We start from the raw sequence: 14613 nt of genomic DNA on the forward strand, positions 1-14613 counted from the left end.
TAATATTTAGTTAGAATTTTTTGAAAGTACAATAAAAACATGTTATAGAAAATCTATAAAACAGCGCAAAAACATATTTAGTTAACATTATAGCCAATGAATAAGGCATCGTAGTGTTAGTCTAAAACACTATTGATATAGTGTTTAAATGCCACGTGTGTTAAGTATAAATATATATAACTATAACTATTGAAAATTGACAGTTTGTTCAAAATAAAAGTAAAGCATTCAAAGCCTGCTTGTGAACTTGCAAATATATATGTAAAAAAAAGTAGAAATCTGGCTCCACCAGTTCGAAGCTAAACACGATCACTCCTCCGCTGCTCCAGCAACGCCTTTCTGTACCAAATCCGATTTTGGTCGTTCCTTTCGAAAAACTCCTGCTCGATCTGTCGGAAAAGTTTGCTCGGATCGACGACGGCTCGCGCTTCCTCGAGCTGTTTCCGCCTGCGAACGAACATTGCCGTAAGCTCGGTTAGCACGATGTAGCTGCACGGTTTTTCCATGATTATATCCAAAAAAGGGTCACATTGATAGTTGACGGTTTGAGCCGGAAACCAGCGCCAAAATCCTCCGGACGTTGGCATTGTGATCGTTGGAGAAAAGATCGTCGGGTTTTTTTTTCGTTCGAAACAACTTTTACCGCAGGGGGACTGCTTGTTTTCGCGACGAGATCGGATCGAGAACAATTAACTATTGTTTGCTTTTGCTCACCGCCAGGGTACCCAGATATATTGGATGTCCCTGTGGAAAGGATCATGGGCAGAGATGCCATATTTTCTAAAAAAATGTCTGGAACTGCTCGAAAACTGAAAAAATCGAGCAGTTTTCCAGTTACTCGAATTTTCTGGTTTGAAAATAATCTGCGAAAATCTGCACACTTTTTTAGGAAATCTGTGAAAGTTTAAAGAGCTTCGAACAAAAATCTGCACCGAAACAATAAAAGTCAGAAAAACTGCAAATAGCTGCAAATTTATAATAATCTGCAAGACCGTTCAAAAAATCTGGAATTTGCAGACAAATCTGCAAGTCTGGTATCGATCATGACGGGGAAACTGCTCGAAATTTTTAGCTTTCGATTTTGATCTTCGCGGAGAAATCTCTGGTAACATCTAAAAAGGGCTAATCGGGTTAATGCACTGAATTTCGAGCAACATTTCAAAAGCGATAAGCGTGTATTTATTCGCCGTATTCGCTATGTGCGCGAAACCGTGCTGCCACCTTCCCAAGTTTGTTCTATTTGTGAAGTCGGTGCACAGGTTTGTTAAAGAGTGAAAAGGATAGACAAAACTTTGCACCAAATCTTCACAAACTTTCCATATGTCTGTTCCATGACAGTACAAGAGATCGACTTGTGCTTACATAGCGAGTAAGTGAAGTGAAGGTAAGTAAGGAAACACGAAGAGAATCATTCATTTGCATAAATATTTAAATATGGAATATAGGTATATTGCTTGAGAAATGTAAGCGATATGTAAATATTTAAACAGATTCGTTCGTTTCATCGGCTTCATCGATCGGTTGAATTTGGGTTGAGTAGATACAAAATTTGGGACAATTTTTCGCCATTCAGACCATTGTCCACGCCAACTAATGACGTCAAATTTGTTTTGTTTTGTTTTTGTTTTAGCAGTCGTGCTAAGTGCAAGTGCAATGAATAATTCCAACGTAAGTTAAGTTACACGAGATCAGGCTAAAATGTCCATTAAAGAATTACCAGCGACAAAAGGAAACGTGCCAGGGCAGGATTATTCCGTAAATCGACCAGTGTCGTCAATATCGTGTCGTACATCCGAAACTACAGACGCTGATCCACTGCCAGCGCATTGGTCCAAAGTTGCCTCCAAAAAACGGCCGGGTCTATTCTATTACTTTAACTCTAAAACTAAGCAAAGCTCATGGCAACATCCGGCAATACTGGAGCAGGAGGAAAAAATTATTCGTCCCAAGGTAGCCGACAAAGCCCCACCGAAAAAATCGGCCACGGAAAGGGTAACTCAGCTGAAGAATGATACACAGTTTAAGAAGAAAAATCTGGCCAAAAGTAGGATGGAAGCCCTGCAGAAGCAACTTGAAACCCAGCGAAAGGAAGAAAGCAAAAAGAATACCCCAAAGACGGACCAAAAGGTAAAAATCTTTATTATTATTAGGAATTATTGTAGTATAAATTTCATTCAATTTTAGATTATAAAATATGTTGATAAAGCGGTCTCCGATAAGAAAGTTACTTCGAATAGATCTAAGACAAGTATTTCCATAGAATCGACGAAGCAGGCCGTGCCTCGCACCGCTGAAAAGGTAAATCTTAAAGTTATTCCAAAAAGCAAAATCATTACAAAACAATCACCGTCGAAGACGGTCACTCAAAAAGCAAGCAAAATTGATTCCTTAGTATCAACACTGCTTTCTGAAAAAACAAGCGAAGCAGCTAATGGCGTACAAAAGCCTACCGCCTTGTTAAGGCCATTCAAAATTCCTAAAAAACAATCAGTAGAATCATCTTTGCAATCAACAGTTGTTTCACCTATACCGAACCCACCAAAAAACAAAAGAACTCCCGTTGTCGATTCAGTTTCAAACATTGAATCTAGAGTAGAAACTCCTGCCAAGAAACCACTTGATTTAAATGCAAATTTAGCTACCCGCGGTGCTCTTTCTCCGGGCATTCCGGCCTGTTCTCCAAGGTTAGCTTCCACGCCAAAAGCTAACCTTCAATTACAACCAATTAAATCGCCAGCAAACAACAGACTCTCACTAATTCGCGCCCAACTGGCCGAAGAGATCAGCTTACTACCGTACGAAGAGGATACGGAAATGACGGACTTGAGTGGCCTTTCCGAATTCCCATCCCATATTGCGGAAACGATGGACTGGGAAGACATAGCGGAAGAGCAAGCCATCCGAGAGGTGGTGACGATCCGACAAACGCTGCCCGCTAAACCCACAATGGAGACCGAATCCGCTATCCCCCAGTTCCGATTACCGCTGTTCGATGGCATTAACTTCCAACGATTCTTCTTCGTAGTGCTGGACACTAACATCTTTTTGTCCCACCTGAAGGGACTGGAGGAGATGCTGTCGTCCTTCCCGGCAGCAGCCGGTCAGCCGATTTTTCTAGTCCCGTACATCGTTCTGCAGGAGCTTGACCGTATCAAGCATCGCGAGCAGGGCAAACCGCTCAGCGTTGCCGCCACCCACTCGATACGCTTCCTGAACGAGCGACTCCGATTGCGTGATCCCCGTGTTAAAGGTCAGTCGGCGCTGGAAGCGAGCCGACAGTTGATCGAGATCAGCAATCCGGACGATAATATCGTCAACTGCTGTCTGCAGGTGCGCGAGGCGATTGCTGGCCATTGCCCAACCACCGAACTGTTACTGTTGTCCAACGATGTCAACCTGCGGAACAAAATGTTGGTCAACGGGGTGCAGGCGTTCTCGCACGCAGAACTGCTAGCCGAAGCGGATAAGATTCGTCTTGCTACGGCGGAGGATAGTGTGAAGTCGCCGGCCGCGGACGCCACGGACACGCGCAATGTTAGGTGATACCGGCGATTGTACAAAGTGTTTTTATATCTAGTGGTAAGGGGGCGGAAAATGTATGATAGATTTTTTGATATAATTGATGTTTGGAAAATGTTCTGTTAATTATAATACGAAAGAAATCCTGGAAATGAAAAAAAAAAATACATAGGAATAAGTTCGGTTTAATTTCGATTACCCACGTACTATACGTTTGACAATGCTTGTCCACATAGTCAAGGTATTTTCTGATTGCATAAAAGATTTCGCGTTATCAATCATAAAACATATATCATAAACAGACATCTCTCAGTGCCAGTGACTCTTTTAATCCAATATTCTTATGGCAAAACAAAAATTAAACAGCCAAAACAGTAGCGGCCCTATGTGACTTCCTCGTGGCACATTTTTACTCACTTAGGTGGCTTGCCGTCCTAAGACAAAGTTTCTCCATGTAACTCGGTTGAGGGCTACCGTTCTCCAATTCCTCGGACACCGAGTACTCTCCGCCAGATCTCGCTCCACCTGGTCTAACCATCTTGCTCGCTGCGCTCCTGGTCGTCTTGTTCCTACCGGATTTGAGGCGAACACAATCTTACTTTGCAGGGTAGTTGTCCGGCATTCTTGCAACATGCCCTGCCCATCGTTCGGGTTCGCCATAGAGCTGTGCGAGTTCATGGTTCATCCTCCGCTTCCATACTTCGTTCTCCTGTACGCCGCCGAAGATCGTTCTTAGCACTCGTCGTTCGAAAACTCCGAGCACTCGCAGGACCTCCTCGAGCATTGTCCATGTTTCATGCCCGTAGAGAACAGCCGGTCTAATAAGCGTCTTGTACAGGGTGCACTTTGTACAAGGACTTAGTCTGCTCGACCGTAATTGTTTGTGAAGCCCATAGTAAGCACGACTTCCGCTGATAATACGCCTCCGAATCTTTCCCAGCTGACTTGTTGTTCTTTAGCGGCTTGATGACCTCCTTAACTTCGCTTAGCGTTGGGGCTGGCACCTCTTCCCCGTTTGTTGCACCGTCGAAATCGCTTTCCCCGCCGCCATGGCTCTCCGCCTGGGCACCATTCTGGTGTTGGTCGAAGTGCTGCTTCCACCTATCGGTCACCTCACGATCGTCCGTCAGAATACTGCCAGTTTTATCTCGACACATTTCGGCTCGCGGCACAAAGCCTTTGCGGAATCCGTTCAGTTTCTGGTAGAACTTTCGCGTTCCCTGAGAACGATGCAGCCGCTCCAACTCTGCATATTCCTGCTCTTCCAGGAAGTGCTTTTTCTCCAGAAAGATTTGGTTTCGCTGCATCTTCTTCTGTCTGTGTCTTTCCACGTTCTGAGGTGTGGCACTGCGCATCCTGGCCGCCCGCGCAGCTTTCTCCTCATCCATCACCCTCCTACATTCATCGTCAAACCAATCGTTCCGCTGATTCCGGGCCACATGCCCGATGGAGCTCTCCGCTACACTGCTGATGGCTGTTTTGATAGTGTTCCAACAGTCCTCGAGAGGGGCTTCGTCCAGCTCGTCCTCTTCCGGCAGCGCAGCTTCGAGTGAATGCGCGTAGTTTGCGGCGACGTCTGGCTGCTTCAGCCGCGCGAGATCTAACCGAGGCTGGCGTCGGTACCGAATGTTGTTCACAACGGAGAGTCTTGGGCGCATCTTAACCATCACTAGGTAGTGGTCCGAGTCAACGTTAGCGCTTCGATAGGATCTGACGTCGATAATGTCTGAGAAGTGTCGACTGTCGATCAAAACGTGGTCGGTCTGTGATTCTGTCTGATTTGGTGACCTCCAGGTGTACTTGTGATGGATTTTGTGCTGGAAAAAGGTACTACGTACGGCCATCTTCTTGGGACGGCAAAGTCGTTAAATCTTAGGCCCATTTCATTGGTCAGCTGGGGCGGGTAATCCCTCTAGTCACCCTCACCGGTTTGCGTTCCTCCTCCTGGCCGATCCGTGCATTGAAATCCTCAACGACAATCTTGATACCATGGTTTGAGTAGCGGTCGTATTCACTCTCCAACTGCGCGTAGAATTCATCCTTGTCGTCATCGGTACTTCTGAGGTGAGGGCTGTGCACGTTGATGATGCTTATGTTGAAGAGTCGGCCCTTGATTCTCATCCTGTACATTCGAGGATTGATTGGCCACCACCCAATCACCCGTTTCCGCACCTCGCCCATCACTCGTGTGTGTTACCGCAGCTCTGGCAGATGGCAATCCACTTCTGAAACCAGCGCTACGACGTCGAACTTCCGGCTCTTCGATACGTCGGAGAGCACTCGAGTGGAAGTTGAGAGATCCTTCCTCTCCGAAATCCGTCACAAGAATGAGCATCTCTTCGGCGGGCTTCTGCTTATATAGTATCACTCGGCAGCATATTTTCCAATTGACGAGCAGTTGCCGTATTGGACTATATTTTGCATTGGCATGCATTGACAGCATTGTCAGAACATACCAATGGAACAGGATTATTATTATCCTATGCTTGTTAATGGAATTCATGTATATTTATTTATAATTACTCATTATGTTATTCTTATCTCCCACATTCTCCAACTTCTCTACGCTCAATACATAAGCTCATCTTTTATCTGGATCGTTGGTAAGGTTGATTTTTGCTCATATACTCAACGTTACTGCTTCTGGCATGTCGATTCAATATCTGTCATTTACCCAACAAATTAAGCGTATGTCGTATTTATACTTTCGCTACAGTCAAGAGTTATCTCCAACACTTAAGCATACATTATGTTCTAGACGTATACCATTCTCCTTTCTTCCGTCCTTCCGATGTTTAAAAAAAATATGCCTGATTGCCAAATCATGTTCACTATCATTGAATATAACTGGTCATGAAAATTACATAAAACATATCATGGCGCCCTTTCATTAATAGCCGCAAAACTAACTAAAATATTTTTTCTCAGATTAAACTGCTCTTCCGTCAGTTAATTGTTTCAACCTCACTAATATTTTAGATCCGCCTGCTAACAGTTTCAATTCTTAATACCACCATTACGCCGTCCTTCCGTCGGTTAATGCATGAAAACATTTCACTGCCAAGCCGTCCTTCCGCCGGTTGTTGCTAAATTATCGAAAAAAATACTAACTGTCCTTCCGTCGGATAGTAAAAATCATACTTTTAAAAAGCTTAACTAACCGCCCTTCCGTCGGATAGTTAAAAAATTATGCTTAACTAACCGCCCTTCCGTCGGATAGTTATTACAATAAATTTCACCACTACACCGTCCTTCAGTCGGGTAAGGTCAAGGGTAAGGTAGTATTTATAGCGTTACTAACCGCCCGTCCGTCGGTTGATGCTTAATTATTAAAAAAAAATTACTAACCGCCCTTCCGTCGGATAGCAAAAAGCATTCTTTCGATAAATTAAACTAACCGCCCTTCCGTCGGCTATACATTCAAATATTTTCGCTGTCAAACCGCCCTTCCGTCGGTTGATGGTAAATTATCAAGAAATTTTACTAACCGTCCTTCCGTCGGATAGTAAAAAATCATTCTTTTAAAAAGCTTAACTAACCGCCCTTCCGTCGGATAGTAAAAAAATCATACTTAACTAACCGCCCTTCCGTCGGATAGTTATTACAATAAATTTCACCATTACACCGTCCTTCCGTCGGGTAAGGTAGTATTTATAGCGTTACTAACCGCCCTTCCGTCGGCTAGTAAAAATAAACTCATGCGCTCTACCGCCCTTCCGTCGGTTGATGCTTAATTATTAAAAAAATTTACTAACCACCCTTCCGTCGGATAGCAAAAATCATTCTTTCGATAAATTAAACTAACCGCCCTTCCGTCGGCTATACATTCAAATATTTTCGCTGTCAAACCGCCCTTCCTTCGGTTGATGCTAAATTATCAAGAAAATTTACTAACCGCCCTTCCGTCGGATAGTAAAAAATCATTCTTTTAACTAACCGCCCTTCCGTCGGATAGTTAAAACCATTACGCCGTCCTTCCGTCGGGTAAGGTAACTTAGTGTTGCTAACCGCCCTTCCGTCGGCTAGCAAAATAAATTATTGCACTATACCGCCCTTCCGTCGGTTAGCGCTCTACTCATAGTTACCGCTTTTGACTTACGAGGGAGCTGCTGTGCCATTGTCGTGCTCCGAGACAGATTTGCTGATGTCCACTCCAGAGTACCGCGCCGCCGGTGTGGTTCTGCCTCCTTCGGTTGAGCAGTGGTCTTACCCTCAAAGGGGCCACTGGTTTTGCTGCCGCTTCTGCTCCTGCTGCTGGTCCATGAGGGTGAGATCCTTCCTCTCCGAAATCCGTCACAAGAATGAGCATCTGTTCGGCGGGCTTCTGCTTATATAGTATCACTCGGCAGCATATTTTCCAATTGACGAGCAGTTGCCGTATTGGACTATATTTTGCATTGGCATGCATTGACAGCATTGTCAGAACATACCAATGGAACAGGATTATTATTATCCTATGCTTGTTAATGGAATTCATGTATATTTATTTATAATTACTCATTATGTTATTCTTATCTCCCACAAACTGTAGGGTTTATTTTATGCCTACAGGTGCCCAAGGCACCGACCACCGACGGAACGCATTTTATTCAACCGTTTAGCAGCCATAGGCTGGTAAATGGCTGGGTAATGCGTAACATCGGTACCTCGCGTACCTGCAGTTATAAAATGGACCCCGCGGTGGTCATTAGCCTCTTATCTAGCAACACCTCTCTCTAACTCCTCGTGGTACCAGCCGGAATTCGAGCAGGGGTTCTCCCCTAGGAGTAGTTCTAATCTAACGGTGTTGTACTAGGGTTCCACCCTAGTTGCCTAAACATTCTATTGGGGTGAATATACATTATTCCCCTACTGCTACTATAACTAACCCCTATGCTTTCGCGCATGGGTTTATTTTATGGCTTTACATCCCCTATTCTAAATGGCAACGGCGCGTGTGCTTAAAAAGACAGATGGTCAGAATGAAACATCTGTTAACTTGGTGTGCTTGGAACGACAAAAACCGTTGAATAATAATCGCTAAACTGCTAGAAGAAAGCTATGAAAGGAAATAGAAAAGAATTGTGATATCGTCATATCACACAAGGACAAAGTTTATTGGAAACTTGATACTTGGAATGTCAGGACTCTAGTTGAACCGGCACGCGCGGGTATCCTGGCAAGAGAGCTGCAGAAGATGAAGGTCGAGGTTACAGTCATCCAGGAAGTGCGGGGGCCGAAGACGAGAGAACGCGAATTCCGCGCAGTAGATCCTCGGACACGACATTCAAGTATCACATCTACTACAGTGGCGGCGATAAAGCAGAGCATGGAGTCGGATTCGTATTACATGGAAAACAAATGAAGCGTGTCATTAGGTGGAGGCCCATCAATGACCGTCTATGTGAGTGGAGAATTAAGGGCAAATTCTTTAACTACAGTCTGATAAATGTGTACGCACCGACGAACGACATGATCTGCTCGACAGAGCATATGGAGAGTGCCCAAGACATGACATAAAGATAGTCATCGGGGATACAAATGCACAGGTCGGACGTGAAGAGTTCTTTCGTCCCGTTATTGGTAGAGAAAGCCTCCATCCTATCACAAACGACACTGGCCTGAGGCTAATCAACTTCGCTGCAGCCAGAGGAATGGTTATCTGTAGTATCCATTTTGCACGCTGGAACATTCCGAAGCACACCTGGAAACACCCTAATGGAGAGGCCTGCTCTCAGATCGACCACGTTCTGGTTGATGGCCGGCACTTCTCTGATGTCGCAGACGTGCGATCCTTCCGGGGACCAAACGTTGACTCGGACCACTATCTCGTAGTAAGCAAGATCCGCGCCCGGATGTCCAACGTATTCAAATCAAAGCCAACTAGGAAGATACGACTGAACATTTGGTGGTTATCAGCGGAGGGAGTTCCTGCAGAGTACTCTCAGAAGACTGATGAGCAGATCGGTGAACATCTCGGAGAGAACCTGAACGAACAGTGGAGACACATGCACGACGCGATCAGTACTACAGCGCGGGAAGTGTTAGGTTCTACTGCTGCAGCCACTTCCAGTGAGTGGTTTGACGCAGAGTGCCAGCTAGTGACTGATGAGAAGAATCGAGCCAGAAGTCACATTTTGGCTGCAACTGTGACACGCCAGAGCAGAGAGAGAGATACCGAGATGCTAGAGCTGCCGAAAAGAGACTTCACCGTCGTAAGAAACGTCAGCACTGGGATCGCGTTCTTGCGGACGCGGAGAATTGCTTCAAGAGGCACGATACAAGAAGCTTCTTTAATACGATCAACGGAATCAGGAACCGGACCGTGCCAACTCCTGTTATGTGTAACGACAAGGAGGGGAACCTGATTATCGAAAGATCGGAGGTGGCTAGGCTTTGGAAACAATATTTCGATGCATTGTTGAATGGTGAACAAGATGAAACGGTCAACAGAAACAGGATAACGATTGAGCATGATGGACAAGCTGTGGATCCACCAACTTTGGACGAGGTTAGGAAAGTAGCGAGAGAGCTGAAAACGGCAACGGGAAAGGACGGCATCCCCGCCGAACTTTTGAAAGTCGGGAGCGAACGGCTGTATTGTGCAATCCATCAGGTTATACTAAAGGTATGGACTGAGGAGGAATTACCTACGGACTGGTCGGAAGGTCTCATATGCCCAATTTACAAAAAGGGCCATCGACTCGAATGCAGCAATTATCGAGGTATTACTTGTAGGGATCGAGCGGGGTGAACAGAGAAAAATATTATGTATTGTGAAAAATTAGAAGCAGCAGCGATAGGGTCGTATACCCTCCGCACCGAGAGAGCGGAGTCGTTACAGAAATGGAAAGAAGAAAGGGAGAAATAAACCAACTCAGTCTTGTGATTGATTGTGCCGCGTAAAGACGTGTTTTATTAAAGCAAAGTTCGCAGTTGAGAAAATGTCCGTTTATTCGCAAAATCACCACATTACTTTCCTCAATTCTGCATACAAAATTCTCTCCCGCATCCTGTTTCTCAGACTGAGGCCGTTGCAGGAAATTTTTGTTGGCGAATACCAATGCGGTTTTCGAGAGGGACGCTTCACGAAGGACCAAATGTTCACCTTGCGACAGATCCTCGATAAATTCCGGGAATTCAACTTGCAGACTCATCATCTGTTCATTGACTTCAAGGCGGCGTACGATGCAGTTAAACGAAACGAGCTGTGGCAGATTATGCTTGGACATGGTTTTTCAACAAAACTGATTAGGCTGATACGTGCTACCCTTGATGGTTCAAAATCAAGCGTCATTCTTCCAAAACAAAGTATATGGTGGCTGGTAGAGAGCGTGGTAGTCCTTCGAGTATTGGAACTGCAGTGTTGATAGCTGGAGATACTTTTGAAGTGGTCGACGAATTTGTTTACCTTGGTACGTTAGTGACATGTGACAACGATGTGAGCCGTGAAGTAAAAAGGCGGATAGCGGCTGTCAACAGGGCCTTCTACGGATTACGTAGCCAGCTGAGGTCCCGTAGCCTACAACTCCATATAAAACTCGCGCTCTATAAGACGCTAATTCTCCCAAATATAAATATACCAAGTGTACAAAGATGCGGATATTGTGAAGCGACTAAAATACGGCAGGCTACAGTGGGCTGGCCACGTAGCAAAGATACCGGATGAGAGACCAGCGAAAACAATATTTAGCAGAGAACCCGACAGAGGCCGACGACTTCGAGGCAGATCCCGTACTCGTTGGATAAGCGCTGTTGACGAGGATGCTAGAACAGCGGGTGTTAGGGACGGCTGGAGAGTGGCAGCCCAAGACCGAGTAATGTGGAGACGGCTCCTGAATTCGGCATGGATTCGATAAGCGGATTGTCGCCGAAAAAGTAAAGTAAGATAGTAGCCATTTCGTCAGATTCGATTTGTTTTAAAAGTTTATAACTCTTGAATCCAAGCTCAAGTCAAACGTCGTAGAACAAAATTTGGTAGAACAAATTAATAGGCAATCATTCATAAAAATCCAAGCTAATTTTCCGCCAAATTTTGTCAGAAACCCAGAAAATATTCCGAAAATGTTCACGGGTCCCGAAGGCTCAAAAATCTATATCTCATTAATAACTAAGTTAACATTGTAGATTAAACATATTTTAAAAAGAAAGCAAGAAAATTTATTCATAAGTTCATAAGAAAAATTTTTTATGTGAAAAGTTTCCTCAAAATGATTCATGTTGGTTGTAAAGGCCCAGACACAATGCATACGGATTTTACTATGTTGCGGAAATTTGACAAGAAACCCATGGAAAAACTGTCAAATTGCCGCAACGTAGTAAAATCCGTATGCATTATGTTTGGGCCTTAAAAATTTCTTCGATCAGTAAAAGCATGAAAAAAGTATAACCAAACTTTCTTCACAGAGATTAAAAATTCGCAACCAAAATATTTTGTTCATGAGAATGAATGAAATATGAATATGAAATAAATTTAAAATATGAAATCTGAATCTGAATGAATTTATGAATTTTTGGAATTTTTAAAACCAGGAAAAATGGTTCCGTTCGTTCCGTTCGACCATATTTCATGCTATCTGCCTTTCTGGCAGCCTTGTGTCATACTTGTCTTGTTGTGTTGTTGATGTGCAGCAATGTCATGTTTTGTCTGTTTTGTTAACTTTTAGTTTGTTTACAGAAGTGTGCATATGATAAATAACGTAAAAAACTTATTATAAAACGAAACAGGCAAATAATCGTTTTAATTAGAGTGCGTGCGCGAAAAATGGACCATGTAGACGATCAGTGCAGCCAATTGGACGCTTATGCGGAGCACATCGAGGACATCGGAGCCCGGAAAATCACCCAGGGACCGGAACTGATTTCGGACCGAAATTTTGCCCGGCTTTGTGTCGTACCGTGCGGTCTGGAAGAGTTAACTGCTGTTCTACAATCGTTGCTTGCACGCTTCTCGGCAGCCGGCAGTGACCAGCAAACGAATAGCAGCGATCCGAGTGGGTCCTACCAGCGCGGTTCGCTGTTACGAGAGGTAAGTACCTACCATATAGCAATACAATGTATGTATATGTTTTTGAATTCAATCACATATTGACGGAAACGAACTTTGTTTTGTTAGATTATATCGGAAGTCATCGGGAGGGTCGAAGAGTTTCGCACCCTCGAGCAGTATCTGTGGTTGGTGAAATTTTCCTGCGCGTTAGCGCTGCTGAAGAATGTACCGGCTGGAATTGCGTTCGAGACCAATCGAGTCATTCGCACCGTTGCGGGCTTGAACACCGAAGAGTATGAGTTCGATCCGTTAAAGATTCACATCATTGCCAAGAGCCTGTTCGAAGACATTCCATTGGATGGCATGAATCTGATTCACGTTATCAAAAAACTAGCCGTGCTAAATCAGAAGCTTCTCTATTACGTCTCGATAGCACTGCTGTTCGCTGGTATTCAACGGTACACGGGGGCTGCCGGAGGCAGCAAAGACTCTCCGGTTTCCAAAATGTACCGGCTGCACAGTTTCGACGACATGCTAGCTCATTTGCAGGCGGTAAAAATTGACGACCTGCAGCAAAAGCTGGACATCCGGCGGTTTTTTCTGCTGCTGAAGTTACTATCCCTCTATCAGAATGCGGTTCTGCTGCGGCACAGCGCCGCCAGCCGGCGCGAGCTGGACGAACAGCACTGCTGTTTTGGGGAGTTTTTCCGCGTTCGAATCGATCAGAAACAATCGTACCTGCAGTGGTTGCGCACCGCACGGAATGTGGCCAGCAGTCGGAACAGCAAATCGTCGAAGATTGCCGACCGGGAGGATTTTCTGCTGGTAGGGGAGGGGTGTTTTGGGTTTGAGTTGAGATGGTCGATTGTTTATGTTTCTGTTTTTAACTTTTTCAGGTTATCGAATTGATCGATTTGGACATGATACCGCTGATTGAAGACGATATCGGTGATGATTAGTTAAAAGTGACTTCCTGCATTCTATTCATATGTGATCTGATAGTAACTTAATTTAGAACCAGTTGAAGTTAAGAGATAGACACCCCTATTCTGTATTTCGAACAAACCTTTATTTCGTTTGACTTGTGTCGAACGAGATGTTTTGCCCATTTGATTTTGCTGGTGGAAATTTCGTTCGAAAAAACTTTCGTTCGAAATATAGCATAGCGGCGAGAGAGTAAAACAGTTTCGTTATTAATTATTCCATGGAAACGATAGTAGAATGCGTATGTGCTAATGTCACCGCTGCCCAGCCTACTACTGACCCGTCAATAAAGGACGGCAGTTCAGAAATAGCTCCGAAAGCAAAAACAAGCAAGCAAACTAAGGCAGTCCACATTGGTAAGTATCGTTTTGTTTCATTTCATTTTTTTTTATTCAATGATTTTTTACATTTTTTTCACTAAACATAAAATCTGTCTTCTTAAATATGGCATTCAGAGGTTGTGAAACGAGTCGTCGGTAAAAACAAACCTTGGTAGGGGAGCGTTCCTATCTTATTTTTTTTGTTTTTCTCTCTGTTTTTGTTTTCCTAGAATCAGTTTCACAAAAACAAAAACCTGCTATAGCAAATGTCCTTAATTTACAAGCACATAAATTAATCAATAGCAGTGAATGTTTTGTGTGAGTTTTTTTTTCGGTGTGTGCGTGCGCGCGCGTGGGTTTTCTTTTCTTTCGTTCGCCGGCACGCTACTAGTTGAGCAATAATGTCTCGACGTTTGTCTAGGCACGCTCTCGAAACAGGCAGTGTTTGCGTCGGCATGTGTCCTAACAACCTAATGCTAAAGTTTATCATCGTTTTGAACTGAACTGAACTCCTCCTCCCGACACAGGGAGAAAGCATCCCTGGCTCGGCATAATTGATAAGTTGTACGCATCCAAAGCAGGTGGGGATGTGTGAGTATTTGGAAAAGAGACAGATGGTAATCCGGAATGTGACTAGCAAGTGGTTCGACAACACTGTAGTATCAGTAGGTATCGTACGTCCTAGTGGAAATCTTCGACTCGCCGATGAGTGAGGAGTTGGGAGGGTAGGTTGCTTATATGTAGTATAAAAAACTTGCTTTTTGGTATTGCACAATCCTAGCTAAATGTGTGAGCGAGTGTTCCTCTACTCGAAAGTCGCAG

General features: G+C 44.3%; 2 protein-coding genes across 2 annotated transcripts; both read left to right on the forward strand.

The window, feature by feature from the left end:
• The first annotated feature begins 1677 nt into the window (after window positions 1-1677).
• Window positions 1678-3582, forward strand: LOC128745258 (nucleolar and coiled-body phosphoprotein 1). The gene is made up of 2 exons (XM_053842287.1): window positions 1678-2127; window positions 2185-3582. Exons 1-2 carry the CDS (start codon window positions 1699-1701, stop codon window positions 3541-3543), a joined length of 1788 nt encoding a protein of 595 aa, XP_053698262.1. The 5' UTR covers window positions 1678-1698; the 3' UTR covers window positions 3544-3582.
• An 8622-nt stretch (window positions 3583-12204) lies between these two features.
• On the forward strand, window positions 12205-13656 carry LOC128732472 (uncharacterized). The gene is made up of 3 exons (XM_053825726.1): window positions 12205-12526; window positions 12614-13312; window positions 13384-13656. Exons 1-3 carry the CDS (start codon window positions 12263-12265, stop codon window positions 13444-13446), a joined length of 1026 nt encoding a protein of 341 aa, XP_053681701.1. The 5' UTR covers window positions 12205-12262; the 3' UTR covers window positions 13447-13656.
• The last annotated feature ends 957 nt before the right edge of the window (window positions 13657-14613 follow it).

This window comes from Sabethes cyaneus, chromosome 1 (assembly GCF_943734655.1).
Source record: "Sabethes cyaneus chromosome 1, idSabCyanKW18_F2, whole genome shotgun sequence".
In the NCBI taxonomy this organism is placed as follows: Eukaryota; Metazoa; Arthropoda; class Insecta; order Diptera; family Culicidae; genus Sabethes; species Sabethes cyaneus.

Coding starts and splice junctions, on each gene's coding strand:
- LOC128745258 (XM_053842287.1), top strand. CDS start 1,699: ATGTCCATTAAAGAATTACCAGCGACAAAAGGAAACGTGCCAGGGCAG. Junction 2,128..2,184: donor CCCCAAAGACGGACCAAAAG/GTAAAAATCTTT, acceptor ATTCAATTTTAG/ATTATAAAATATGTTGATAA.
- LOC128732472 (XM_053825726.1), top strand. CDS start 12,263: ATGGACCATGTAGACGATCAGTGCAGCCAATTGGACGCTTATGCGGAG. Junction 12,527..12,613: donor GCGGTTCGCTGTTACGAGAG/GTAAGTACCTAC, acceptor TTGTTTTGTTAG/ATTATATCGGAAGTCATCGG. Junction 13,313..13,383: donor ACCGGGAGGATTTTCTGCTG/GTAGGGGAGGGG, acceptor TAACTTTTTCAG/GTTATCGAATTGATCGATTT.